The sequence below is a fragment of the Hyalella azteca genome, unplaced genomic scaffold (genome assembly GCF_000764305.2).
Source record: "Hyalella azteca isolate HAZT.00-mixed unplaced genomic scaffold, Hazt_2.0.2 contig4312, whole genome shotgun sequence".
In the NCBI taxonomy this organism is placed as follows: domain Eukaryota; kingdom Metazoa; phylum Arthropoda; class Malacostraca; order Amphipoda; family Hyalellidae; genus Hyalella; species Hyalella azteca.
The window spans coordinates 71,159-94,457 of record NW_025934532.1 but is presented as its reverse complement, the minus strand read 5'-3'; the positions used below and the strand labels follow the sequence as shown (position 1 = coordinate 94,457).

At 38.0% G+C, this 23,299-nt stretch overlaps 1 protein-coding gene across 1 annotated transcript in view; it reads left to right on the top strand.

Annotated features, from left to right (window-relative positions):
• Positions 1–17,899: 17,899 nt before the first annotated feature.
• The window catches only part of LOC108664410, an 11,462-nt gene continuing 6,062 nt past the window's right edge, over positions 17,900–23,299 (top strand). Inside the window, exons 1-5 of the mRNA XM_018150986.2 lie at positions 17,900–18,099; positions 18,394–20,145; positions 21,439–21,485; positions 22,366–22,448; positions 23,086–23,178. Coding sequence (XP_018006475.2) covers positions 19,806–20,145; positions 21,439–21,485; positions 22,366–22,448; positions 23,086–23,178 — 563 coding nt within the window. The 5' untranslated portion in view covers positions 17,900–18,099; positions 18,394–19,805. The remainder of the gene's footprint in view (positions 18,100–18,393; positions 20,146–21,438; positions 21,486–22,365; positions 22,449–23,085; positions 23,179–23,299) is intronic.

The window sequence follows — 23,299 nt, the reverse complement described above, 5'->3', positions numbered from 1 at the left end:
CTGGAGACGTTCATCGCAATCACCGCGCGTCGCACTAACTCGTTTACGCAACAATGGAGGTCATTACCAGCAGGTAGTCGGATCAGTTGTCCAAGTATCAGTTTAGTACGACACGTGCAGCGTCCGCTCTCTACTCAGGCTGTGAATGAATATGTATGGCACTATTTGGACAACATGACCCATTCATATTTCATAGTTTCGCCCTGTAAATCTTAACTGCATTTAAATAACAAACGTTCTGGTACGAACCCAGTTACGCGGTAAGAAAAACAGACTTTAAAGTACATATGTTTTCGCGCCAAAAATTCGTTCGGTGAAACCCATAAGTTAAAGATTTCAGCACTACAAGAGCTATTGTTTCAGATATAAATATGTCAGAAATAAAAGTTCTAATTTAGAAAACCTGCAAAATTTTTGGTCTGCATTTGGACAAATACACGTTATTTTCATAGTGATTCTATTGTGGTATGTTTCGGGCTAAAGTTTCTCGTGGTCTTCTATAAAGTTCTCGCAACTTCTATACAATTTTGAAAAATTAACAGCTCGTTATTCAAATTGTTCCGAGGTCTGTTTGAGTGATAATGAATATCCTAGAGTTGTTTTGAGTTCTGTTCAGGTTTGAACGAAATAGTTAGCCTGTCGCTGCCTTTGTATAGTTATAAATGAAATTTTTTCAATTTATTTCGTATATCCATTTATTTCGAAGCATTTTTGGTCAATTGATTCATCAGTGTAAGGTATGATATGTATGTAAAACAAAAAAATTGAGCAGCTGTTTCTTTCTATTTACAATCAATTACGAAAAATATTAAAATAAATTATTATTAAACAGTTTTATTTCACTTTTCTTCCATGATTGTTCACCTTTCACCGCTTCCCAACTCATCCGTAAGCATTCCGAACCCTCCATTTTTCCCTCCATTTCAATTTTCGAAAATTTCACCATCTCCGGTCTCACTCCCCGTCTTGATCAACTATCTTTCCCCGCTATTATATCTTGTTCATTATCCTCTACTATCCATTATCCATTATCTTCTTTGTCTTCCAGGAAACGCGAAACTTACGACGGTCGCTGGGGACGTTCATCGCAATCACCGCGCGTCGCACTAACTCGTTTACGCAACAACTTTAGCGTCGCCGGATCACCGGCATGATTTTGTCATATGCTTCTTAACAGATAAATTACTTTACATGGTATCTTACTCTCCCTCGCCCCTTACTATCTTATGCTTCTCAACAGACAAATTATTTACATCGTATCTTACTCTCCCTCGCCCTTACTATCTTATGCTTCTCAACAGACAAATTACTTTACATCGTATCTTACTCTCCCTCACCCTTACTATCTTNGCTGCTGCAGCTGTAACTTACTGCAGTCCTGGCGCTGCTGCAGCTGTAACTTACTGCAGTCCTGGCGCTGCTGCAGCTGTAACTTACTGCAGTCCTGGCGCTGCTGCAGCTGTAACTTACTGCAGTCCTGGCGCTGCTGCAGCTGTAACTTACTGCAGTCCTGGCGCTGCTGCAGCTGTAACTTACTGCAGTCCTGGCGCTGCTGCAGCTGTAACTTACTGCAGTCCTGGCGCTGCTGCAGCTGTAACTTACTGCAGTCCTGGCGCTGCTGCAGCTGTAACTTACTGCAGTCCTGGCGCTGCTGCAGCTGTAACTTACTGCAGTCCTGGCGCTGCTGCAGCTGTAACTTACTGCAGTCCTGGCGCTGCTGCAGCTGTAACTTACTGCAGTCCTGGCGCTGCTGCAGCTGTAACTTACTGCAGTCCTGGCGCTGCTGCAGCTGTAACTTACTGCAGTCCTGGCGCTGCTGCAGCTGTAACTTACTGCAGTCCTGGCGCTGCTGCAGCTGTAACTTACTGCAGTCCTGGCGCTGCTGCAGCTGTAACTTACTGCAGTCCTGGCGCTGCTGCAGCTGTAACTTACTGCAGTCCTGGCGCTGCTGCAGCTGTAACTTACTGCAGTTCTGGCGCTGCTGCAGCTGTAACTTGCTGCAGTTCTGGCGCTGCTGCAGCTGTAACTTGCTGCAGTTCTGGCGCTGCTGCAGCTGTAACTTACTGCAGTCCTGACGCTGCTGCAGCTGTAACTTGCATGTTTCCTAACATTCTCCAAACTTATACAGCTGTAACCAAAACGCAAAACTTTTAGACCTAAAGCTGCTCTGAATTTACATGGATTTACATGGCTTGGAACACGACTTCGCACACGGCCTTAAACACGGTCCGACACACGGCCTCATGGCCTGACACACGGCCTGACACACTGCCTGACACACGACCTGACACACGGCCTGACACACGACCTGACACACGGCCTGACACACGACCTGACACACGGCCTGACACTAAGTTTTCTACAGCAACATCATAGAAGATTTTATTACGGGGTATCCTAATGTAAACATTTTTCATTGTGAAGAGAAACGCAATCCACATTAAAAATTACCCAGTTTAAGTAATTTCGCTCGTCAACAAATGAAACAGTTTTGTTGCTCGTCAACAACAGACTTTGACATATAACAGAACAGATTAACATATTTTTGACGTTTAAAGACGACAAATAATTTATTATATTGAATTTTTTGAATTTTCATTTACTGCATATATGTACAAAGATTTATTCAAGAAAAATGTTAATTATTGATTATTATGTGCATTAATTAAGCTGGATTTAAGCTCCTTTTTTGTAGCTGAAAAAAGGCACGTCTAACGCTGCAAACCGTATTTACAGTATGTTTGTACTTCAGTTTTGTGCAAAACAGTTCCATAGTTATATGAAATGAACATTTTTAAACAAAATGTTCAAGGATTACTTTGAAAATTTGAATTTTTAGATCGTTATTAGCATTAATTTCAAAGTGTTTGCAAACGATTGAAAGCTACAAACGATGCGTGTTCAAAAAAGCAAATTCCATTGATGTTGTGTGGGAAAGTTCCCACCGTCGCTCAATTTTGTACATTATACTTACGTTGTTTCGCTAGAATAAGATTTAGTTTCAGTTCAATCTAGAACAAGTTTAATATTACGTTAGATTAAGTCAGAACAGGTTTCCGGAATCAGACAGTTCGCACTGAAACACCACAGTTGAAAGACTTAAATTTGTGATCTCCAGCCAACCTGATGTTCGCCGCCGCTACGCCCCCAACATTCAAACCCTAAGTCTAAATTTCTTCCTAAGTTCTGTGATTTATCTATTCCTTGGTTTAAGTGCCCGATATTCTTTCGTTTTGTTAAGTTCGCTCAAATCTATGCCTAATTATCATGTGCGATGCTTCAGACAATTCAATTCAATTTATTCTAAATATAAACCTCAACTATTCAAATTCAAGTGGATGCGGCTCTAACTAATGCTCTATTTAAGAGTTCACGCCAAATCCTTCTAACTTTGACCTTACTTCAAACGAATCAATCTCCAACTATGCTTACTTTACTTCCGTCTGAAGCGTCCATCTTCAACTGCTTTCTTGTTTTTTCTTCAAATTCAATTCTTCCTGAACGTACGTTATAGCACACTGAGGCAATTAAACCTCAGGTGAATATTATTTATTTACTTTACCTCAATTGAATTTACAACTCCGATTTACTGCATTTACTGTTATTTCTATAGTCCATTTATGCAATTTATACATTTTTTGCAGTATGAAACAACCTGGGGCCATACCTTCAAAACTAGCTAAGTTAACGTAAGTACTTGCGCTCTATTTTCTTGTCTATGATTGGTGGATTTTGCTTGAAAGGCCGTCAATGATTGGCTGATGAACTTACGATCTCTTAACTGTTTTTAAAAGAGTGGCTTGAAAGGCCGTCAATGATTGGCTGATGAACTTACGATCTCATAACTTTTTTTGAAAGCATAGCCCCTGGTTCGTAGCTGGTGGCGACGCAGACCCTCCAAATTACCTGTTGCCGCTGTACATTGACGCAGTTACAGCCTTATTCTGCTCTGCCGGTGCATTTGTTCAGTCCCGGCTCCAAGAAAACCTATCAAGATTGTAAATCCAGCTTCATTTATTCACTACTAGTTTCAATACAATTTTTGAACCTTTGAATTTTGATCATTATCTTTAAGGCACGATTGTATGTAATTATTCATAGTTCATGCAATGTTTTTTTTTTTTTGCGTTAGGTTGTTTTGAACTTATATAATATGACCATTATGTATGAATAAAAATATCAGAAAAGTCACATTTATAGCTTATTAGTCCCGTTAAACTGGACGAGGCTAAGTCTGAAGACGCGTGTTGGTACCTTGAATATGACTAATTGGCAATGGGAAAGCTTGGGCTACAATATTGACGATTTTTTTTGACATATTCTTCTTTTTTCTATAAATTGTACGTATTTGGCTCCTCTGAACAATTAAAATTTGAGCATTGAGAGATATACCATTCGATTCGTAAAAAATATATTTAGCGATCATCTGATCACTTTTCTTATTCACGTGTAGTTTGAATTATATATTGGAAATGAACGGGGGGAGGGCGATAACTGAAATCTCAAAATCTTCCTCCCAACCAAAAAAAAAGAATTCGGAAAAGTGCTAAGAATTCGATTCTTTACAAATCGAATGTTATGTTTCTCGATGTTGTAACACGTTAATTGATTGAATGAAAGCCGCCCCCCTTTGCTTTGCAGCACCCCTTCTCTGCCGTTTTCTGTGAATTTCCCGTTTTCCTTCATTTTTAGAAAATTTTATACGAAGAAAAAAAGTCTCAGATTCTGTTTTACATATGTGTAATAAGTTCTAAAATTATTCGTCCATAAATAAAAAAGTTGTTTTAGTCTCCACTTACCTTAAATCTATCTTTTCTTTTCAACTGTAATGCGTAATAGCAGTTGTAATGTAATATAAAAGTGTAAAAGTAATAAATAGCAATGGCAGTGAATAGTAATGAATGGGAATACACAATTAAATAATGTTTTATCAAATCAAACAATCTAAGGCATGTGCCAGACTTCGGAAATTTCATTTAAATCTCAACAACATTTGCTGAGTTGAAGCTCGCGCGATCTGCATTATTTCCTTGTCCTCGATATGAGGGTGAGAATAATGATATAAATGGTGATATTGTAAAGCTCCGACATCGATAAATGATTATTGCTTGCTGCGTTCAGTTCTTCGCATCATTTACAGCGATGCATCACTCTGTACAGCACACAATTAAATTAGCGTGAAAATGTAACAAGCTTCCTGCTTGCACTTGACTCCATTTTTTTATTCATTATCAATAAACTTCTGATGCAGGGATATTTTTTCTATCCTGAGATTATCAATCACTATAAAACTATTAAGAAGCTAACTAGCTATTTTTTTAGAGAAATCCAGGCAAAAATTTATGTGTTGCAATTTTTAATATCAAATGCAACTATAAAGTTACTTTCCAAAGGTAAATTCGGTGCCAATTCAATTAAGAAGGTATGTGCGTTTCTGGTGAGTTGAATTTACCCTCAAGACCGCGTAAATTCTACACGCCGCCACACAACCTGCTTATGATTTCGGTAAGAATAGCATTGTTGGGATGACACGCTGCCTAGGAGAACTTTACTCAATCTAAATTTTCATGATTAAAGTAATAAATTAGTGGCGCTATATGCAACAAACTTTTTTATTGTATTTATTTAAAGTTTTATTGATAAAAAACAACGAATGACTATGAAAATTTCTTACATTGTGGCTAGTTATTTAGTTAAAGATTGTGCCATGAACCATGCCACGACGGTCTCCCCTCAGTGCCCGCGTAGACGCGGTAATGGAAGGTTGTGTTCGTTCGTTGCTCCGCAGACATGATCGGTCGTGTCGTCACGAGCTCGCGGGTTACCAACGCATTTATGGTATTAACGTGCGCATGATAATGACTCTAGACGAGATTTTACTGTCATTTTCATTCTACATTTATTTATAGTCTGTGTTTTTTTAATATTTTCTATGTTCTAAAATGAGTTCAGGCGAGAGTCCAAATAACTTTACGTGTGTGACATGCCTTAATGAGTCGAATAATTAATTCCTATAATAAGTCGAATAATTAATGCCTTTATTAAGTCGAATAATTAATGTCTTTATTAAGTCGAATAATTAATGCCTATATTGTGTCGAATAATTAATGCCTATATTGCGTTTTACGTTCATTTACATTCATCTAAGTGGCAACGTTTGTTAGATTCAATACAATGGTTACATTGGATGATATTATTCCGTAGGCTGCAACCATTTTTCTATTATTTACTGTTTCGATTGAGTTGCTGCTAATGGTTGCTCTGCAAGTAATTCGAATGATTGGTCATTGGAGAACATTTTTTAAGCTTGCAATCATATTGTTCAAGAAATATTATTCAAAGGGTAATGGTATCATTAGTTCATAGAGTATCAATGGCTCTCTAACTGTGAGTTTTTAGTTCGCTGATAGAAGCGCTATTTATTTCTTATCCAACATTATCATTTCTCATTCAACACTTTTACAGTATTTCTAATCAACATTTTCATTTTTCATTCAACACTTCCATTTGTCATTCAACACTACCATTTCTCATTCAACACTTCCATTCCTCATTCAACACTTCCATTTCTCATTCAACACTTCCATTCCTCATTCAACACTACCATTCCTCATTCAACACTACCATTTCTCATTCAACACTTCCATTTCTCATTCAACACTTTCATTTCTCATTCAACACTTCCATTTCTCATTCAACACTTGCATTTCACATTCAACATTTCCATTTCTCATTCATTTGCATTTCATTTCTCATTTAATATTTTCATTTCCCATTCAGCACTACCATTTCTCATTCAACACTTCCATTCCTCATTCAACACTTTCATTTCTCATTCAACACTTCCATTACTCATTCAACACTTCCATTTCTCATTCAACACTTTCATTTATCATTCAACACTTCCATTGCTCATTCAACACTTTCATTTATCATTGAACACTTCCATTGCTCATTCAACACTTCCATTTCCCATTGAACACTCCTTTTTCACATTCAACACTTTCGTTTCTCATTGAACACTTCTTTTTCACATTCAACACTTTCATTTCTCATTGAACACTTTCATTTCTCATTCGATATTTTCATTTCTCCCCACTACGCCCCTGTGTTTCAGAGCGGCCTTGCTATTAAAATTGTTGACTTTTCACTCTTTATATTTTAAGGGATGTGCATGTGGGTTGAATTCGCAGATAATACCATGACTTGAATATTTTTGTGAATATAATTTTGTTAAAAAGAAGCGACCGAGATTATTCTGCACGAGCTACCGGCTTGTGAGAAAGACCGCGATACTTGCTATCGCAATAATGTAGCAGCAGCGATACCGGTATCGGCGCTGCGATACCGCCGCTTAGCTTGTATCGCGGGCATTTTGCTAGCTATTTTTATACATATATAACTCAATTGACTATATTATTATATGAAGAATATTTTATTTGGCTTGCTTGTTACAAATGTTTTTGTGTTTTGCTTGACTCAACTTAATCAATCGACGCAATAAAACTTGTGCTTACTTTTATTCTATTTATCAAGTTTAAATATTATTTTAAAAGTTTTGGTAAAACAATAGTTGTTTGTTGCTAAGTAATTAGTTAAACGTGCGGGAAGCTAATTTTTTAATCTTTCAATAAAAGTAATTTTTTCTAAAGCAAATCGAAGTCCTGATGTAACATTGAAGCAGAGAGAAATGGTATAGCATTCAATTTCTTCATTCATCATTTATTGTTCATGACTTTTCCGGGGCACCTGGGATTATAAGTTTTCTTAAATAACTTAATGAATAATTAAAGTAGTACTAATTATTCAAAGCTTATGAACCTGCATTTTCTTTCAAGATAGTTAATATAACACATGCTTTTTGATCAGTGAAGGAAAATATTCAGAAAAAATCGAATGCTGGTATACGGTTCTATTATTTAATAAATTATCAACCTATTGTACGCGGCGATTAAACAGCAATGTCATTCAGTTTAATATTATTACAGCTGCTTGGGCACTGAAGCGCGACCGATAATTAATAACTAGCGCAATTATCATTCAATTACTCATAAAATATATTTATTTGGAACCACTGCTATCCAGCCAATGGTTGGTTACGCATCATCCTAACGCTGGTCTTGACGTTATATTGACGTTAGATGTAATTATTACTCATGTCCAGTTAAATTAAAAAATAAATAGCGTATTTACTGAAAATCGGCATTATATTCCCTAAAATTTTCCCTAAGGCATTAAATTTTCCCTCGGCATTATTTTCCTAAAAAATTCCCTAAGCTACGTGCAATGTTGAAGATCTGCGGCTACGATATATAATTACCATCGTTTGTGTGTTGTATGCCTGGCACAGCAAATATATCGGGGTAGTTAAAATGAACAAACTTGATAAATTTACGGATAAAAATAATTGAAAACCAGAGAATGAAAGTTACTAACAACTTTTTTGTAATTCTTTTAATTAATCCAACGATATTTTTCACTGGTATTGATAGTTCGGAAATCGTGATTCCGGGACATGTGTTAAAGCATTAATTACTTATGTCATAACTTCGCTTCATTCGCAAGTCCACCAAGAATTGAAAAGCAACGAAAACGAAAAAGAAATTCACCATGTCGCCATTGATACCGTTAAAAGAGATATCAAGTATGTTGTTTAGTTATTTAAAAACTTCATTTTTCGTGAAGCCCAAGTGAGTCACGGTGGCAGGAGTCATCATGAAGACGTGGCAACAAACACGGCCGCTGTGACCAACAAACATGACGTCGAGGTGACAAACACGGTGACGTTTGAGTGACAGTAGTGACAGTGTGACTGTTAATAGTCAGTGACAGTGCATAGACAGGGACAGCATGCCCGTTAATAATCAATGACAGCGCATAGACAGGGACAACATGCCCGTTAATAATCAGTGACAGCGTATAGACAGGGACAGTATGAATGTTAATAATCAATGACAGCGTATAGACAGGGACAACATGCCATTTAATAATCAGTGACAGTGGATAGACAGGGACAGCCTGTCTCTTAATAATCAGTGACAGTGGATAGACAGGGACAGCCTGTCTCTTAATAATCAGTGACAGTGGATGGGCAGGGACAGCCTGTCTCTTAATAATCAGTGACAGTTGATGGGCAGGGACAGCCTGTCTCTCAATAATCAGTGACAGTGGATGGACAGGGACAGCCTGTCTCTTAATAATCAGTGACAGTTGATGGGCAGGGACAGCCTGTCTCTTGTATGCCTGTTAATAATCAATGACAGCGCATAGACAGGGACAGTATGAATGTTAATAACAGAAGAAGTTAATAATAAGAGACAAGGACAGCCTGTCTCTTAATAATCAGTGACAGTAGATGGACAAGAACAGCCTGTCTCTTAATAATCAGTGACAGTGGATGGACAGGGACAGCATGCCTGTTATTAATCAGTGACATAAGATAGACAGGGACCCTTTTACCCATCAAACGCGCACTTATTTACCACTACCGTCCTCTTAGACAGTCGCTAATCAGCTTCATAACTACGCATGCATTTCATTCAAATTTCAAGTCAACCTTACCATTTATGCCGCCACATTTGCCGCTTGGCTGGAGTCGCCGACGCGTGCGCATATTGGCAACTAGTGTACTGCTAGTGACAGCTTCTCGTAACTAATAATTAGTGCTCTAATTATATAATGAAACTAGGTAAAGAATTTCGCGAATAAGAAAGATATTAATTCTCGTGCTATCAATTATATAGAGAACTATATACCAGTGTCAACAAATGAACATAATAAGAAAGTAATAATATTATGATGATATATGTCTTGTGCAATAATATTAGACATGTTGTCTTGACGACACCTATGTGAAGCTCATACGACTGCAATAAGACGCTCATTTGGCACGGATACGACTCCCGTATGACGCTCATATGACGCCAATACGACTCCCATTGGTCGTTCATATGACACCAACACGTTACCCATATGACGCCCATGCGACGCCCATATGACGCCCAAATGACGCTCATATGACGCCCATGCCACGCCCATATGACGCCCATATGACGCCCATATGACGCCCATATGACGCTCATATGACGCCGAAACGACGCCGGTGTGACGACTAAACGACATCCAAATGACGCCAACAATACGACGTCCATACGACGCTCATCCGATGCCAATATCACGCCCATATGACACTCGCATGCCACCCAAAAGACTCTTAAGGTTTTAAGGAAGTAGCAAGTTTTCTGCTGCACCCAAACTGACTAGTGAAGACAAATATTGTAGTTACGACGTCGTAAGGCACTCAACCATCTGGCTGACTGATAGTAAATCCAATATATACATAACTACAGTGGCCAATATTGGGATTGCTTGATGTGTACATTGAATGTTATAATGTAAGCATGTTATAATGTAGACATGATTCATTAGACATGCCTCTTCAGACATGTCTCATTAGACATGCTTCATTAAACATGCCTCATTACACATGCCTCATTAGACATGCCTCATTAAACATGCCTCATTACACATGCCTCATTAGACATGTTTCATTACATATGCCTCATTAGACATGCCTCATTGGACATGCCTCATTACATATGCCTCATTAGACATGCCTCATTGGACATGCCTCATTGGACATGCCTCATTAGACATGCCTCAATACACGTGTCTCATTAGACATGTTTCATTACATATGCCTCATTAGACATGCCTCATTGGACATGCCTCATTAGACATGCCTCATCAGACATGCCTCATTAGACATGCTCCGTTATAGGGGTACAAGTGATGGATGAGTGTAATGGATGAGTAACAGCCACGCCTACTTAGCAACCAGACACACGAGTCGCTAATGAGTCGCCAGTCACAGCTCATTACATTGAATGTTATAATGTAGACATGCCTCATTTGACATGCCTCATTAGACATGCCTCATTGCACATGCCTTATTAGACATGCCTCTTTAAATATACCTCATTACACATGCCTCATTAGACATACCTCATTAGACACGCCTCACTAGACATACTTCATTATTCATGCCTCATTAAATATGCTTCATTAGAAATGCCTCATTGGACATGCCTCATTACATATGTCTCATAAGACATGCCTCATTAGACATGCCTCATTAGACATGCCTCATTAGACATGCCTCATTATACATGCCTTATTAGACATGCCTCATTAGACATGCCTCATTACACATTCCTCATCAGACATGCCTCATTACACATTCCTTAGACATACCTCATTAGACATGCCTCATTAGACATGCCTCATTAGACATGCTCCGTTATGCGCATACAAGTGATGGATGAGTGTAATGGATGAGTAACAGCCACGCCTACTTAGCAACCAGACACACGAGTCGCTAATGAGTCGCCAGTCACAGCTCATTACTCAGGCGCAGCACGCATGACCCATGCAAAGTGTGTCACGTGATTCATCTTTACGCGCGCGATAGCATTTTTTGTTCCGATGCTCGATTTGCATATTAAGAATTTCGCTAATTGCCTTGAATTATTTTGCGCAATTCATTAACGCGGTTTTCGCAGAATTTAGAGTTTGAATTTTCTGAATGAATAAAAAAATCTTTAATTATTTATTATCAATCTTTAATTAATCAAATTTTCTCCATTTTCTCAAAAATTATCCTATAATCAACGTAAAACATTGAATTGTTAGGCATATTCAACGTGTTACGGTAGATATAGATTACGTTACGGTAGATTCGGACTCAATTATATATACTCAAAGACATTAATGAGTCACGTTGTCCAAATAGGCACACTTCCTACAGGTAACACAAATACGCCTTTTTGGCGGCCATACTGGGTCAAAACGACCTACGCTGGGCTAAAAATTTCCGCTCAATTTAGACAAAGTCTCACTTATTTCACTGAGTGATGAACCTCATTCAAGCTGAATAATTGCGTTACTCAGCTGGCGCTGCCAGTGGCGGTCACGCCTCGTGAGCTGAGTGTGTCACTTGACTCACTTTACAATAAAGGACATAAAATAATAATTAATGAAAGGAGGCTTTATGAAGCGCAGGTGCGAGCCTCCCGCTGCCTCAATATGAGAGGCCGTGAGGCTGCCAAGCTCGCGTCCTCTCATTTATAATTGTCTTGCTTTCTAGAGTACAGAGACATCGATTTCTAGAGCATTATTGCTTGATTTTCTAGGGTAACGGTCCCTTGCTTTCTAGAGTATAGTTTCATATATTTCTAGAGCATTATTGCTTGATTTTCTAGAGCATTATTACTTGATTTCTTGACGGTCCCTTGCTTTCTGGAGTAATACTGCTTGATTTCTAGGGTAACAATCTCTTGCTTTCTAGAGTACAGAGACATAGATTTCTAGAGTAATATTGCTTGATTTTCTAGGGCAACAATCCCGCACTTTCTAGAGTACAGATACATAGATTTCTAGAGTATTATTGTTTGATTTTCTAGGGTGTAACAATCCCTTGCTTTCTAGAGTACAGATACATAGATTTCTAGAGTATTATTGCTTGATTTTCTAGGGTAACAATCCCTTGCTTTCTAGAGTATAGCTACATAGATTTCTAGAGTATTATTGCTTAATTTTCGAGGGTAACAATACCTCGCTTTCTAGAGTACAGATACATAGATTTCTAGATTAATATTGCTTGATTTTCTAGGGTAACGGTCCCTTGCTTTATAGAATATAGTTTCATATGTTTCTAGAGTACTATTGCTTGAAATTTCTAGGGTAACAATCTCTTGCTCTCTAGAGTATTGCTACATAGATTTCTAGAGTATTATGGCTTTATTTTCTAGGGTAACAATACCTCGCTTTCTAGAGTATTACTACATAGATTCGGGGAGTAATATTGCTTGATTTTCTAGGAAAATAATCCATCGTTTTCTACGTCATTGTGCTCACGCTTTCTAGAGCATTGCTCTTGAAAATTTTTATAGTAATATTCCTCTTTTTTGGGGGTCTTTCTAGAATCTAGAGTATAGCTACATAGATTTGTAGAATAATGTTTCTTGGTTTTCTAGAATAATATTTCCTTGCTTTCTGCATTATTGTTGCCACGTGTTCAAGAATATTTCATTCTAGATTTCTAGGGAAATATTTTTAGCTTTCTGTAATATTGTTTCCACATTTTCTATAGTATTGTCCCCTCGTTTATAGCGTTTTGTTTTATTGCGTCCTAAATTAAGATTTCGCTATTTAGATTTAGTTTTTTCCTTTCTACAATTTTATCCCCTTGCTCCATTTTAACATCGCTCCATTTTAAATGTATAGGAATGTATATATTGATTTTAATGCATGACCTAATATTTGATTCTCCTAAAGCTTCGTATTGTTACAAAACATTTTATTACTCCATAATATAACTGGAGTAACTGGACACAACTCGATTGCGCTATTTCAACCTACGGTGTATTTACCGTAATGTACTAATTTACTTTCAATAACGGTTTTTAAAAAACATTTTTTATCATTTTTAATCTTGACGAGGTTATACTTTCCATCGATGAACGCTCTGCATATTGATCAGTTCTCTGGCCTGCCATGAACGCAGAACTCTGTTCAAAACTGCCTAGAACTGCGTAAAACTGCCTAGAATTGCGCAGAACTGCCTAGAACTGCGCAGAACTGCCTAGAACTGCCTAGAGCTGCCTAGAACTGCCTAGAACTGCCTAGAACTGCGCAGAACTGCCAAGAACTGCCTAGAACTGCCTAGAACTGCCTAGAACTGCGTAGAACTGCGTAGAACTGCCTAGAACTGCGTATCCTAGAACTGCCTAGAACTGCCTAGAACTGCCTAGAACTGCCTAGAACTGCCTAGAGCTGCCTAGAACTGCGCAGAACGTTACGGCTGTTTTGAACTTTGTTAATCATCGAGCCTATTGGTGTAAGGGATAGAAATCATTGTTATTTAAATATCGGAACATAAATGGTATAAGTTGTTCAGAGTCCGGAATTTTAAATTGTCATGCCAATAAAAATAATAACTATAATAAAAATAATAATATAATCAAAGCATTAACAATAACAATAATGGAAATATAAAATTATTGTACTAAAATGAATACAATATTGATGAAAGTTATAATATTAACAATGATTATAATAATAACTAGCTAGTTTTTATTTAAAACATAGCCTAAAAATACTCAAACGTCTACATTATTTATGAACTCACAACAATTATAGAGTGTATAGTGATGAAATATTTTACTACAAAATAAAAGAAAACACAATTTAAAGACAAACATCTGAAAGACTTAATGGGTCGTGAAAAGTGTAAAAAAAATGAGACGCCGACCCGAATAGCTTTTTGTGTGGCGCCTGCAGACCTCGACATTTGATGGCAACCGCGGCAATGTTGTTCGTACCTAAACTATTCATAATAGTTTTATTATTAAACAAAACTTTTAAAACCTAGTTATATAAACCGTTGTTATTGCTATTCCTACCTAAAGACCAGGTAACGAGAGTGGGTGTTCGTAGACAAGTCGGATTATATGGCGAACATAAAAGCAATTAAATGGCAATAAATATTGTAGAGGCTCTTAAACGTTTGCAGCAGTCGCTTGTAGCTGCGGTGTACGAGTAAATAATCCTTATCGCTGGCAGCTGTAATTCTCTTGCAGCTGTAATTCTCTAGCAGCTGTAATTCTTTAGCAGCTGTCATTCTGCAGCAAATGTATTTCTTTATCAGCTGTAATTCTCCAGCACCTGTAATTCTCTGGCAGCTGTAATTCTCTGGCAGCTGTAATTCTCATGCAGCTGTTTTTCTCCAACAGCTGTTTTTCTCCAGCAGCTGTTTTTCTCCAGCAGCTGTTTTTCTCCAGCAGCTGTAATTCTCTAGCAGCTGTAATTCTCTAGCAGCTGTAATTCTCATACAGCTGTTTTTCTCCAACAGCTGTTTTTCTCCAACAGCTGTTTTTCTCCAGCAGCTGTAATTCTCTAGCAGCTGTAATTCTCATGCAGCTGTTTTTCTCCAGCAGCTGTAATTCTCCTGCAGCTGTTTTTCTCCAGCAGCTGTAATTCTCCAGCTGCTGTAATTCTTAATGAGCTAAAAATTTTAAACAAAAGCAACACTCGGGGTATAGCGACGCTAAGTATAGCGCACTGCTAGCGCTGCTCAATGATTTATTATGAGAATAAAAAGCGTACAAAATTACAGACAGGAATTGATGGCTTGAGCAGCAGAAATGTCCATTGTCCGAATAGCGATGCACTTTTGGCGCGTGTGTGGGTCATCCTGACCCAGTTTGGCCAGTAAAAGTGCGTATCAGGGCTACGTCCGCTGTCAGCTGGTGCTGGGGGTAAGAAGCTGCGCCACTATTTGGACAATTTGAGCCGTAATTTTTTATGAGTGAATTTTTCGATTATTTTCAGTCAGAGCAGCAATCGCGTCGTGAATTATAGGTTAAATTTAAATCGGTTGAGGACTAAATAACATAACGGCATAAATAGCATAAAACATTTCTTGAAAATTTTCTCAATCTTGAAAAATTTTTCTTTACGCTTGTAAAGCTCTAATGTTAATCTTCATTCGTTTCATTTTATGTCGTAATCAGGGTTTGCGTCTAGGTCGATATTTTGAGTAGGCAGTCCGCACATTTAGAGTGATAAACAAACAATTATGCATGAATAAATAAACGAAAAATATATTCACAATTGAGCTTCACTCTGTCAAGCATAATTTTTTCATTTTTAATTGTATGCTGTTTCACTATATGTAGATCTATGTGCATGTTGCTGTTAATTTCTTATTTTGTATCTATAAACCATAACAAATTTTCCTTCTCCACTATAAATAAATCACTTGACAAAATTACCTAATCAAATCCCCTATTTTTACTTACTAAAATAAACTATTATATATTTTGATACCCATTATAAGTAGCAGAATTCAATGCATTGAATAAATATCATTTGATGTATTTTCTTTATATAATCTATCCGATTGTATTGAAAAATCTAAAGTAAATTTCTTCAGGCATTCAAGAACAACAATGTTGGCATGAACTCCCAACAATTGCGGTAAGAATAGCATGAGGAACGTACGAAGAAATGAAGCGCAGCATCGGCCCGATGATCGCGTGTCACAAGATCGCGTCGCTCACATTTTAGCCTCTTCGCTCACACGCTATTTGGCGGCCGACACACCCGCACATGTACGAAACATCTGCATACGTACACGTGTTCACATACGTGCGTCACGTGCTTACTGCGTGCAGGCACGTTATTGTTCCGCTATCGTGCACTACGCATTTATACATTATCAGCATGAATATTTTAATATAATTCTGTGTGAACTGTCATAGCAGCATTTGACTCCGCTCTCCCTCGGGTTCTACAGTCACTTATACATGAGCCGCCAGGCAGCAGATAAAGCACTTAACTCGCCAATCCTCCATAAAGATCATATAATAAGGGTCAGAACTACAATTTGTAGGTTTAGATTTATTCACACTAACTACAAAGCTATTTAGATCGCGCTGGTAAGTTTAAGTTCAGTTTTGTTTATAAAAGAATATAGTATTTATTGAAGGCCGGTGACTATAAAAAAAGATCGACTATAAAAAAAGATCAACGCCATCTCGTGCTGGCTGCTAGAAATACTTTGATACTCAGGCAGGCATCATCAGATGACAGATGTCTGATATAATGTGCATTTGTTGTGACAGCTTGTCATGCATGAAAATATGGGATCAAACAGACATAGATCGAGAGATCGAAATAAAAAAAACATCATGCTACCGCAACCCAATAATACAAACATGTAAAGACACAATAATACAAATATGCCAGGACACAATAATGTAAACATGTCAGGACACAATAATGTAAACATGCCAGGACACAATAATGTAAACATGTCAGGACACAATAATGTAAACAAGCCACGACTCGTGCGAGTGTTGAACGTCAGCGCAGTGTCCGCGTAGGCTGTCTTGACAGACGAGATTGTTAAAAAATGTCATTAAATGAATGCAAACTCGTCTCTCCCTCTTTCCCACTCTTACAAGTCACTCTCTCCCTCTTACGAGCCACTCTCTTCCTCTCATGCAGGCCACTCTCTCACATTTACAAACCACTTTCTCCCTCACTCTCTCTTACAAGAAACTCTCCCCCTTATTACGAGCCACTCTCTCGTCCTCTCACAAGCCACTCTCTCCCTGTCTTTCGAACCACTCTCTCCCTCTCCTAGAAGTCACTCTTTCCTTTTCATACAAGCCATTCTTCCTCTCGTACAAGGCATGCACTCTCTCTCTCTCTCACACAACCCACTCTCTCCCTCTCTTACAAGCCACTCTCCCTCTTATACAAAGCACTACCTCCCTCACACAAACCACTCTTTCCCTTTCTTGCAAGCCACTTTCCTTCTCTCACAAGCCATGCACTCACTACTTCTCATTCAAGCCTCTCTACCCCTCTAATACAAGGACTCTCTCCCTCTCATACGAGCCACTCGATCCTTCTGTTAGAAGTCTTACAAGCCGTGGACGTGGTCAGTTCCACGAGACGTGGTCAGTTCCACGAGACGTGGTCAGTTCCACGAGACGTGGTCAGTTCCACGAGACGTGGTCAGTTCCACGAGACATTCCCTGTTCAAATTTAACCTTGATTATCTTGAGACCAACAATTGACCTGTACCAGTATACGCATTGTTCTAAATGTCCAAAGTATTTATAAGCAAATGCTTTATTGCTATGAAGATATAATAAGAATTTATTTTTAGTGGAATATTTATTCGGGATGTAGAAACTCCTGATAAATGTAATAACCATGCGCTTTTAGTGAAGAAATATGAATTAAAATTAATGCTTTTCTTTACTGCTTTATTTGTCTTCCGCATCTGTTTAATAAATACTCGATTTGAGGCTTATGGATGAAGAAAACGCGTCATGTTCGCATCTGGCTGGGATAGCAACAATGACGACAGAAAGTGAATTATAAAAAATCAAAGACGATTTTCAAATTTAAATTTTCACATGTGTTTTGGAAATCAAACTAGGATAAAACTGATTCTGTGTTGAACTCAAGTGAAGGAATGAAATTTACAGTTTCAAAAAATTCCCGTCTCAGTTCCTCTTTCGTGTAAGTAATTTATTTGCATCTCCTTTTCTAATTAAGGCAATTTTTTTAACTATGGATTCAAATGAACGTCGAGTTCCCCATTTCCTTCGAACCACCAACATTGCTTGTGTCAAAAAAATCGTGTTGTCTTTCATGATGTTAAAAGTCGACCAAGTGATCAGCTCCATGTAGAGCTCATTAAGTGATCGCCGTATTAATTGTTTATGGCTAAACACTGTTCAAAATAAGTCTTTCAGCGCAAATAATTGGATATAATTATGTTCTCATTCTAATTATTTTTTTCATCACTTCCAGATTCCACAACAGAGACCGTTATAAATTTTCGGCAAGCCTCAGTGAAGTCGTATTTATTGAGCCGCATACTCTAAGCCATTCCTACAGTAAGTGATATTTGAACGGTCATCGAATATAGCTGGGAAAAGTCTTTTTTAAAACCTACGCTTGCAAAAGAACTCCCTCTCTCAAAGAACCTCTCTTTCAAAGGAAGCCACTCTATCAAGGATTCCTCTCTTTCAAAAAGTTTTTTTTCCCTAACCCTCTTTTATTCAAAGGAACCCACTCCTCCAAGAAAACTTTCGAAGAAATTCAGTTCATCAAGGAACCGTCCCTCTCAAAAACCCTCTCATTCAAAGGAACCCATGCACTCTTTAAAGTAACCGCCTCTTTCAGAAGAACCCTCTCAATCAAGGAACTCTCTCAATTAAGGAACCCTCTCAATCCCCTTTCAAAGGAATCAACTATTTCAACGAACTTACTTTAAACCCTATACTGCCCAGAACGGAAAATTCATCCACTCATCCACATTTTCTTCAGACTGATTTGCAAACGTATTAATCTGTCCCCCTAAAATCCAGGAACACTACATTGCGACTCGTCGAATTACATACGCATAGTTCTTGTGTCAAGTGTTTTCAAAGAAATGATGTAGGTTGAAACGATATAATAATTTCCATGCATGCATCCACTTTAAAAACTTTTAGGTAGCCTCGAAATGGTATGAAATTTTACATATCTAATGAAGTTTGCACTACAATTAATTCAATGTGGCCCGTGTATATGTGACAGAGATTTGTTTTTTGGTATCTACAAATTATGACTCAGGCCAAGTAACTGAGAAGATATAATTCCATCTTCTGCTTCTGCTGAGGAAAAAAGATGCCTCCTTAAGTGCGGGGTTTCAGCATTTAATGTGAAAAAGCATTTTATATGTTGATCCTATATGTACATAAGCTTCTGAAAATATTAAGCATCAAACTGAGGGTTTTATATGTAATTACAAGAATTTGAGAACTTGAAATGAATGTAATGAATCCATAGCCGCAGCTCGATAATAAAAAAATGTTGAGGGAATTAATGAGTGTGGTGGGAACGGTCCATTTAACTTGTAAGCCCAAGCAAAATTTAGATGTGCGCCCGACCCTGCAAAAGGCGCCGCCCAAGACTCGGGCATCACGTGAATCAGGCGCTTTGTGTCCGTTCGGCCGGGCTTAAATGGCAGTCTCTGCAGGGGCTGTTAATAGTGAAAACTGGTAATTATGAGCCTTCAAGTTGAAAATTGTTCATGGACAGGCTAGTGGAAAAGTTGCAAGTGAAATAATAAAACACATGGCCTCTAAATTTTGAATAAATACATATAGGTTCTCCCAGTTGATAAGCCCCAGGCTACCATATTCATCACCTCTCTACCAACCCAACATTCCTCTGACATGGGTAAGAGTAACTGCGAGGGGCTGGAGCGAAGCCTCAAGCTGTTCCTGACGTTCATGTTTAGCCACGTGGGACTGTGCACGTGCGTAGCGGCCTACACGGTAGCAGGGGCGTTTCTCTTCAGGTACTTAGGCCTGCAGCACGTGGTAGATGAGAGCTCTGAACTGAATACATCCACCGGGGCGCGACTAGCATCCACAGACACACAATTGGCCGCCGTCGGAGTGATGGCCACAGCTGCCGCAGGGATAGCCGCCGTGGACAAAAGTATGGCGGACGAACGAGCCCAAAAGATCCAAAAAATCGCAACCTACGTCGACATGTTGGGAGACTCGGGAGGTGGGTAGAGGGACACGAGATCTTAAGTATATTTGTCCAAGTTTGTGTTGTGCGCCTAGCGCCTTGATGTATAGGTGCATGTGGGGCACGTATATGGGATACTTATTTTGTCGGGATATTGCCTGCGCCTGAAAATTTGTACTCAGTGGGCGAATAAGAGAAGATTGGAGGACAAAGAGGAAGGGATTGGATGAAATATTGAAAATTTATTTTGCAATTGGTTAACATAAATTATAATTTAGGGGACGTAAAATAGTATTTTTCCATGTTTTGAAAAAGAGTAAATGGGAGTCCTTGTTGAATTTAGAATTTCTAGAAATGCCTTTATGTAATAAATCGTTCGCTTGGTGCGTGTATGTCGTACACAACTTAGTTGTAGTCGATTTAAATCTACGTACTTGGTTTCAGTTTGATGCTGGATCTCGACTAACTTGGTAGTAGGAAATATTTGGGACATCTTTCAGTTATAGGAATCCTGTTCTGAATATTTACACGCTATTTAAGCTCTGGCTTATTCATGTTCGAATTAAAGTATTTTACTTGTTGACCTCAAGTGCAATAATATTTTCATGTCCACTTTTTTTACAATTGTTCGGTGTTTGTTTGCCGAAACCGATTTCACCAAAAAATTCACGAAAATTCGGTGTGTATTTAAATCCTATACGGACCTGGTAAACATTACAGTTCTATCTTTTATGTACAACGTGGCTTTGAATGGGTCATTGCCGAATATGCCAGGCCAATCTTCATTTTTATATTAACGGGATTAGCGGGATTCGGGATTATGGGGATGACAGTCTTTTTTTGGGGAGGGGGGATCAGACTTCCATAATTGCAGCAATTATCAAACCCTGGCAATGCCGGAACACTGTTTTTTTTCTTCTTTGTTTAATTAGAAAACAAACTGAATTTTTTTAATATCGAAAAAACATATTGGCTATTAAGAGAATTGCTGCAAACAGCATCCAAAAGCTACAAGAAATAAGAGCTCTAAATTGCTAGTTACCAACTGTACAGAATTTAATCATGCACAAATATTTGAAGGCTTTATTGAAGAATATTAAATATAAAATTTGAGTTCTGGAAATGGATACGAAGAAAAAGAATCCCGTTGCATTATGAAATACTATTTCTCTGGATTGCGGCCACCGATATCTTAATTCTGGATTATGGTTGAAAACGACCACTAATTTTGTGCGGCTAAAGTCCGGTGCAACATTTATAAATGGGTCTCATTTCACAAGTTCTTTGATTTTAAACTGCTAAGAATTAAAACGTGTTCTTGCTTTGCAGAGAAAGATCCTGAAATGTGGAGAAGAAATCTATCATCTATGATCGCGGTGAGTTTAGCCGTGCATTTAAATACGGGTTCCATACAACTAATCAACAACTCTTTTTCATATTATTATCTCACACACATAGCGTAAGTATTATAAAATCTTTGTTCGTACTATATTATTTTATTTCTTTAATCATATTCAATATTTATTTATATATTATTTATGCATTTAATTATATGTTTATTATTTATTTAATTATATTCATTTTATTCATTAATTCTACTTATATAGCATGAAATTTTTTTCATTGCCTCCACGCTTTTAAAACCATGTGTACTGACGTGTCCTTTCGTTCCCAATACATGAGGTATGAATGTCAGTGATGGCGGTAATGGTATTGGTAGTAAAAAGGTTAACCCTTTGTCTACTGACGGTAACGCTTGTTACAAGGTTATCAGGCACGAATAGCATTAGCATTAATGACGTTAATTAAATGTATCCGTAGACAAAAATCTGGCAACCTTCAATCCTAATATACGAGCATTATAGTTGCAATTACAAATTTTAATTAGGGTAGGATTCGGGGGAGAACTGCTATGGGGCGAAGTATTTGTTCTTTTTCATGGGGGTAAAACTCTGGGTTTTTAGGGTAAAATCTTTCATGGGTAAAGCTCTGGGTTGTTTAGGGTAAAAAATACGACGCTACGTTGCGGGTTGCGGGTATATAAGTAGCTGGGCGTGCTGCGTCAGGAGCCATTCAAGAGCTAGGCAGTCTTGAGCCTGGTCGTGAGTCTTGAGCCGCGAATAGCATTTTTTAATAAAAATATAACAGAATATATGGTAATTAGTGGATAAAGGCAATAATCAAAATGCATGGTAATAAATATATCAAAGAACTAATCAAAATTCGTGATGATCAACTAATTAATAAATCCCAAAGGACCTTGAGGCTCCTCGACCAGCGGGCGCTGTGGACGGGGGCCAGGCCTCAGCGGCTGCCCACAACTCCAGCGCTGAGGACACACTGAGCCTCCCCAGCTGCCCCACACTGAGCCTCCCCAGCTGCCCCACACTGAGCCTCCCCAGCTGCCCCCACACTGAGCCTCCCCAGCTGCCCCCACACTGAGCCTCCCCATCATATAATATATATATGTACAATCTATTATATTTCACTCTCATCAATAAAGCGTCGTGCTGTAATGTTTTATATTATTTTATATTATACAAATTTAATTTATACTCCCAAATGACAGGCAATTAAAACTTAAATAATTCATAGTTAATTCATAAAACAAGGTTAAGTTCAAGAACAGACTCCAAGTTTTCGAAAATAAATTATATTGTAATGATAATAATGATATAATGATTATAAATAAATTATATTGTAAGGATAATAATGATATAATAATTCTAAATAAATCATATTGTGATGATAATAATAAAATAATCATTATAAATAAATTATATTGTAATGATAATAATAAAATAATGATTATAAATCAATTATATTGTAATAATGAAAATAATGAAATAATGATTGTAAATAAATTATATTGTAATTATATAATGATTATAAATAAATCATATTGTGTTTATAATAATAAAATAATGATTATAAATAAATTATATTGTAATAATTAATGTAATGATGTGAACGGCAGGATGATGTCGCCACTCCCTTCATCAACTCACTCTTCTACTGCGTGACCGTCATCACCACCATCGGTGAGTGGCCGCGTCATCACCACCATCGGTGAGTGGCCACGTCATCACCACCATCGGTGAGTGGCCGCGTCATCACCACCATCGGTGAGTGGCCGCGTCATCACCACCATCGGTGAGTGGCCGCGTCATCACCACCATCGGTGAGTGGC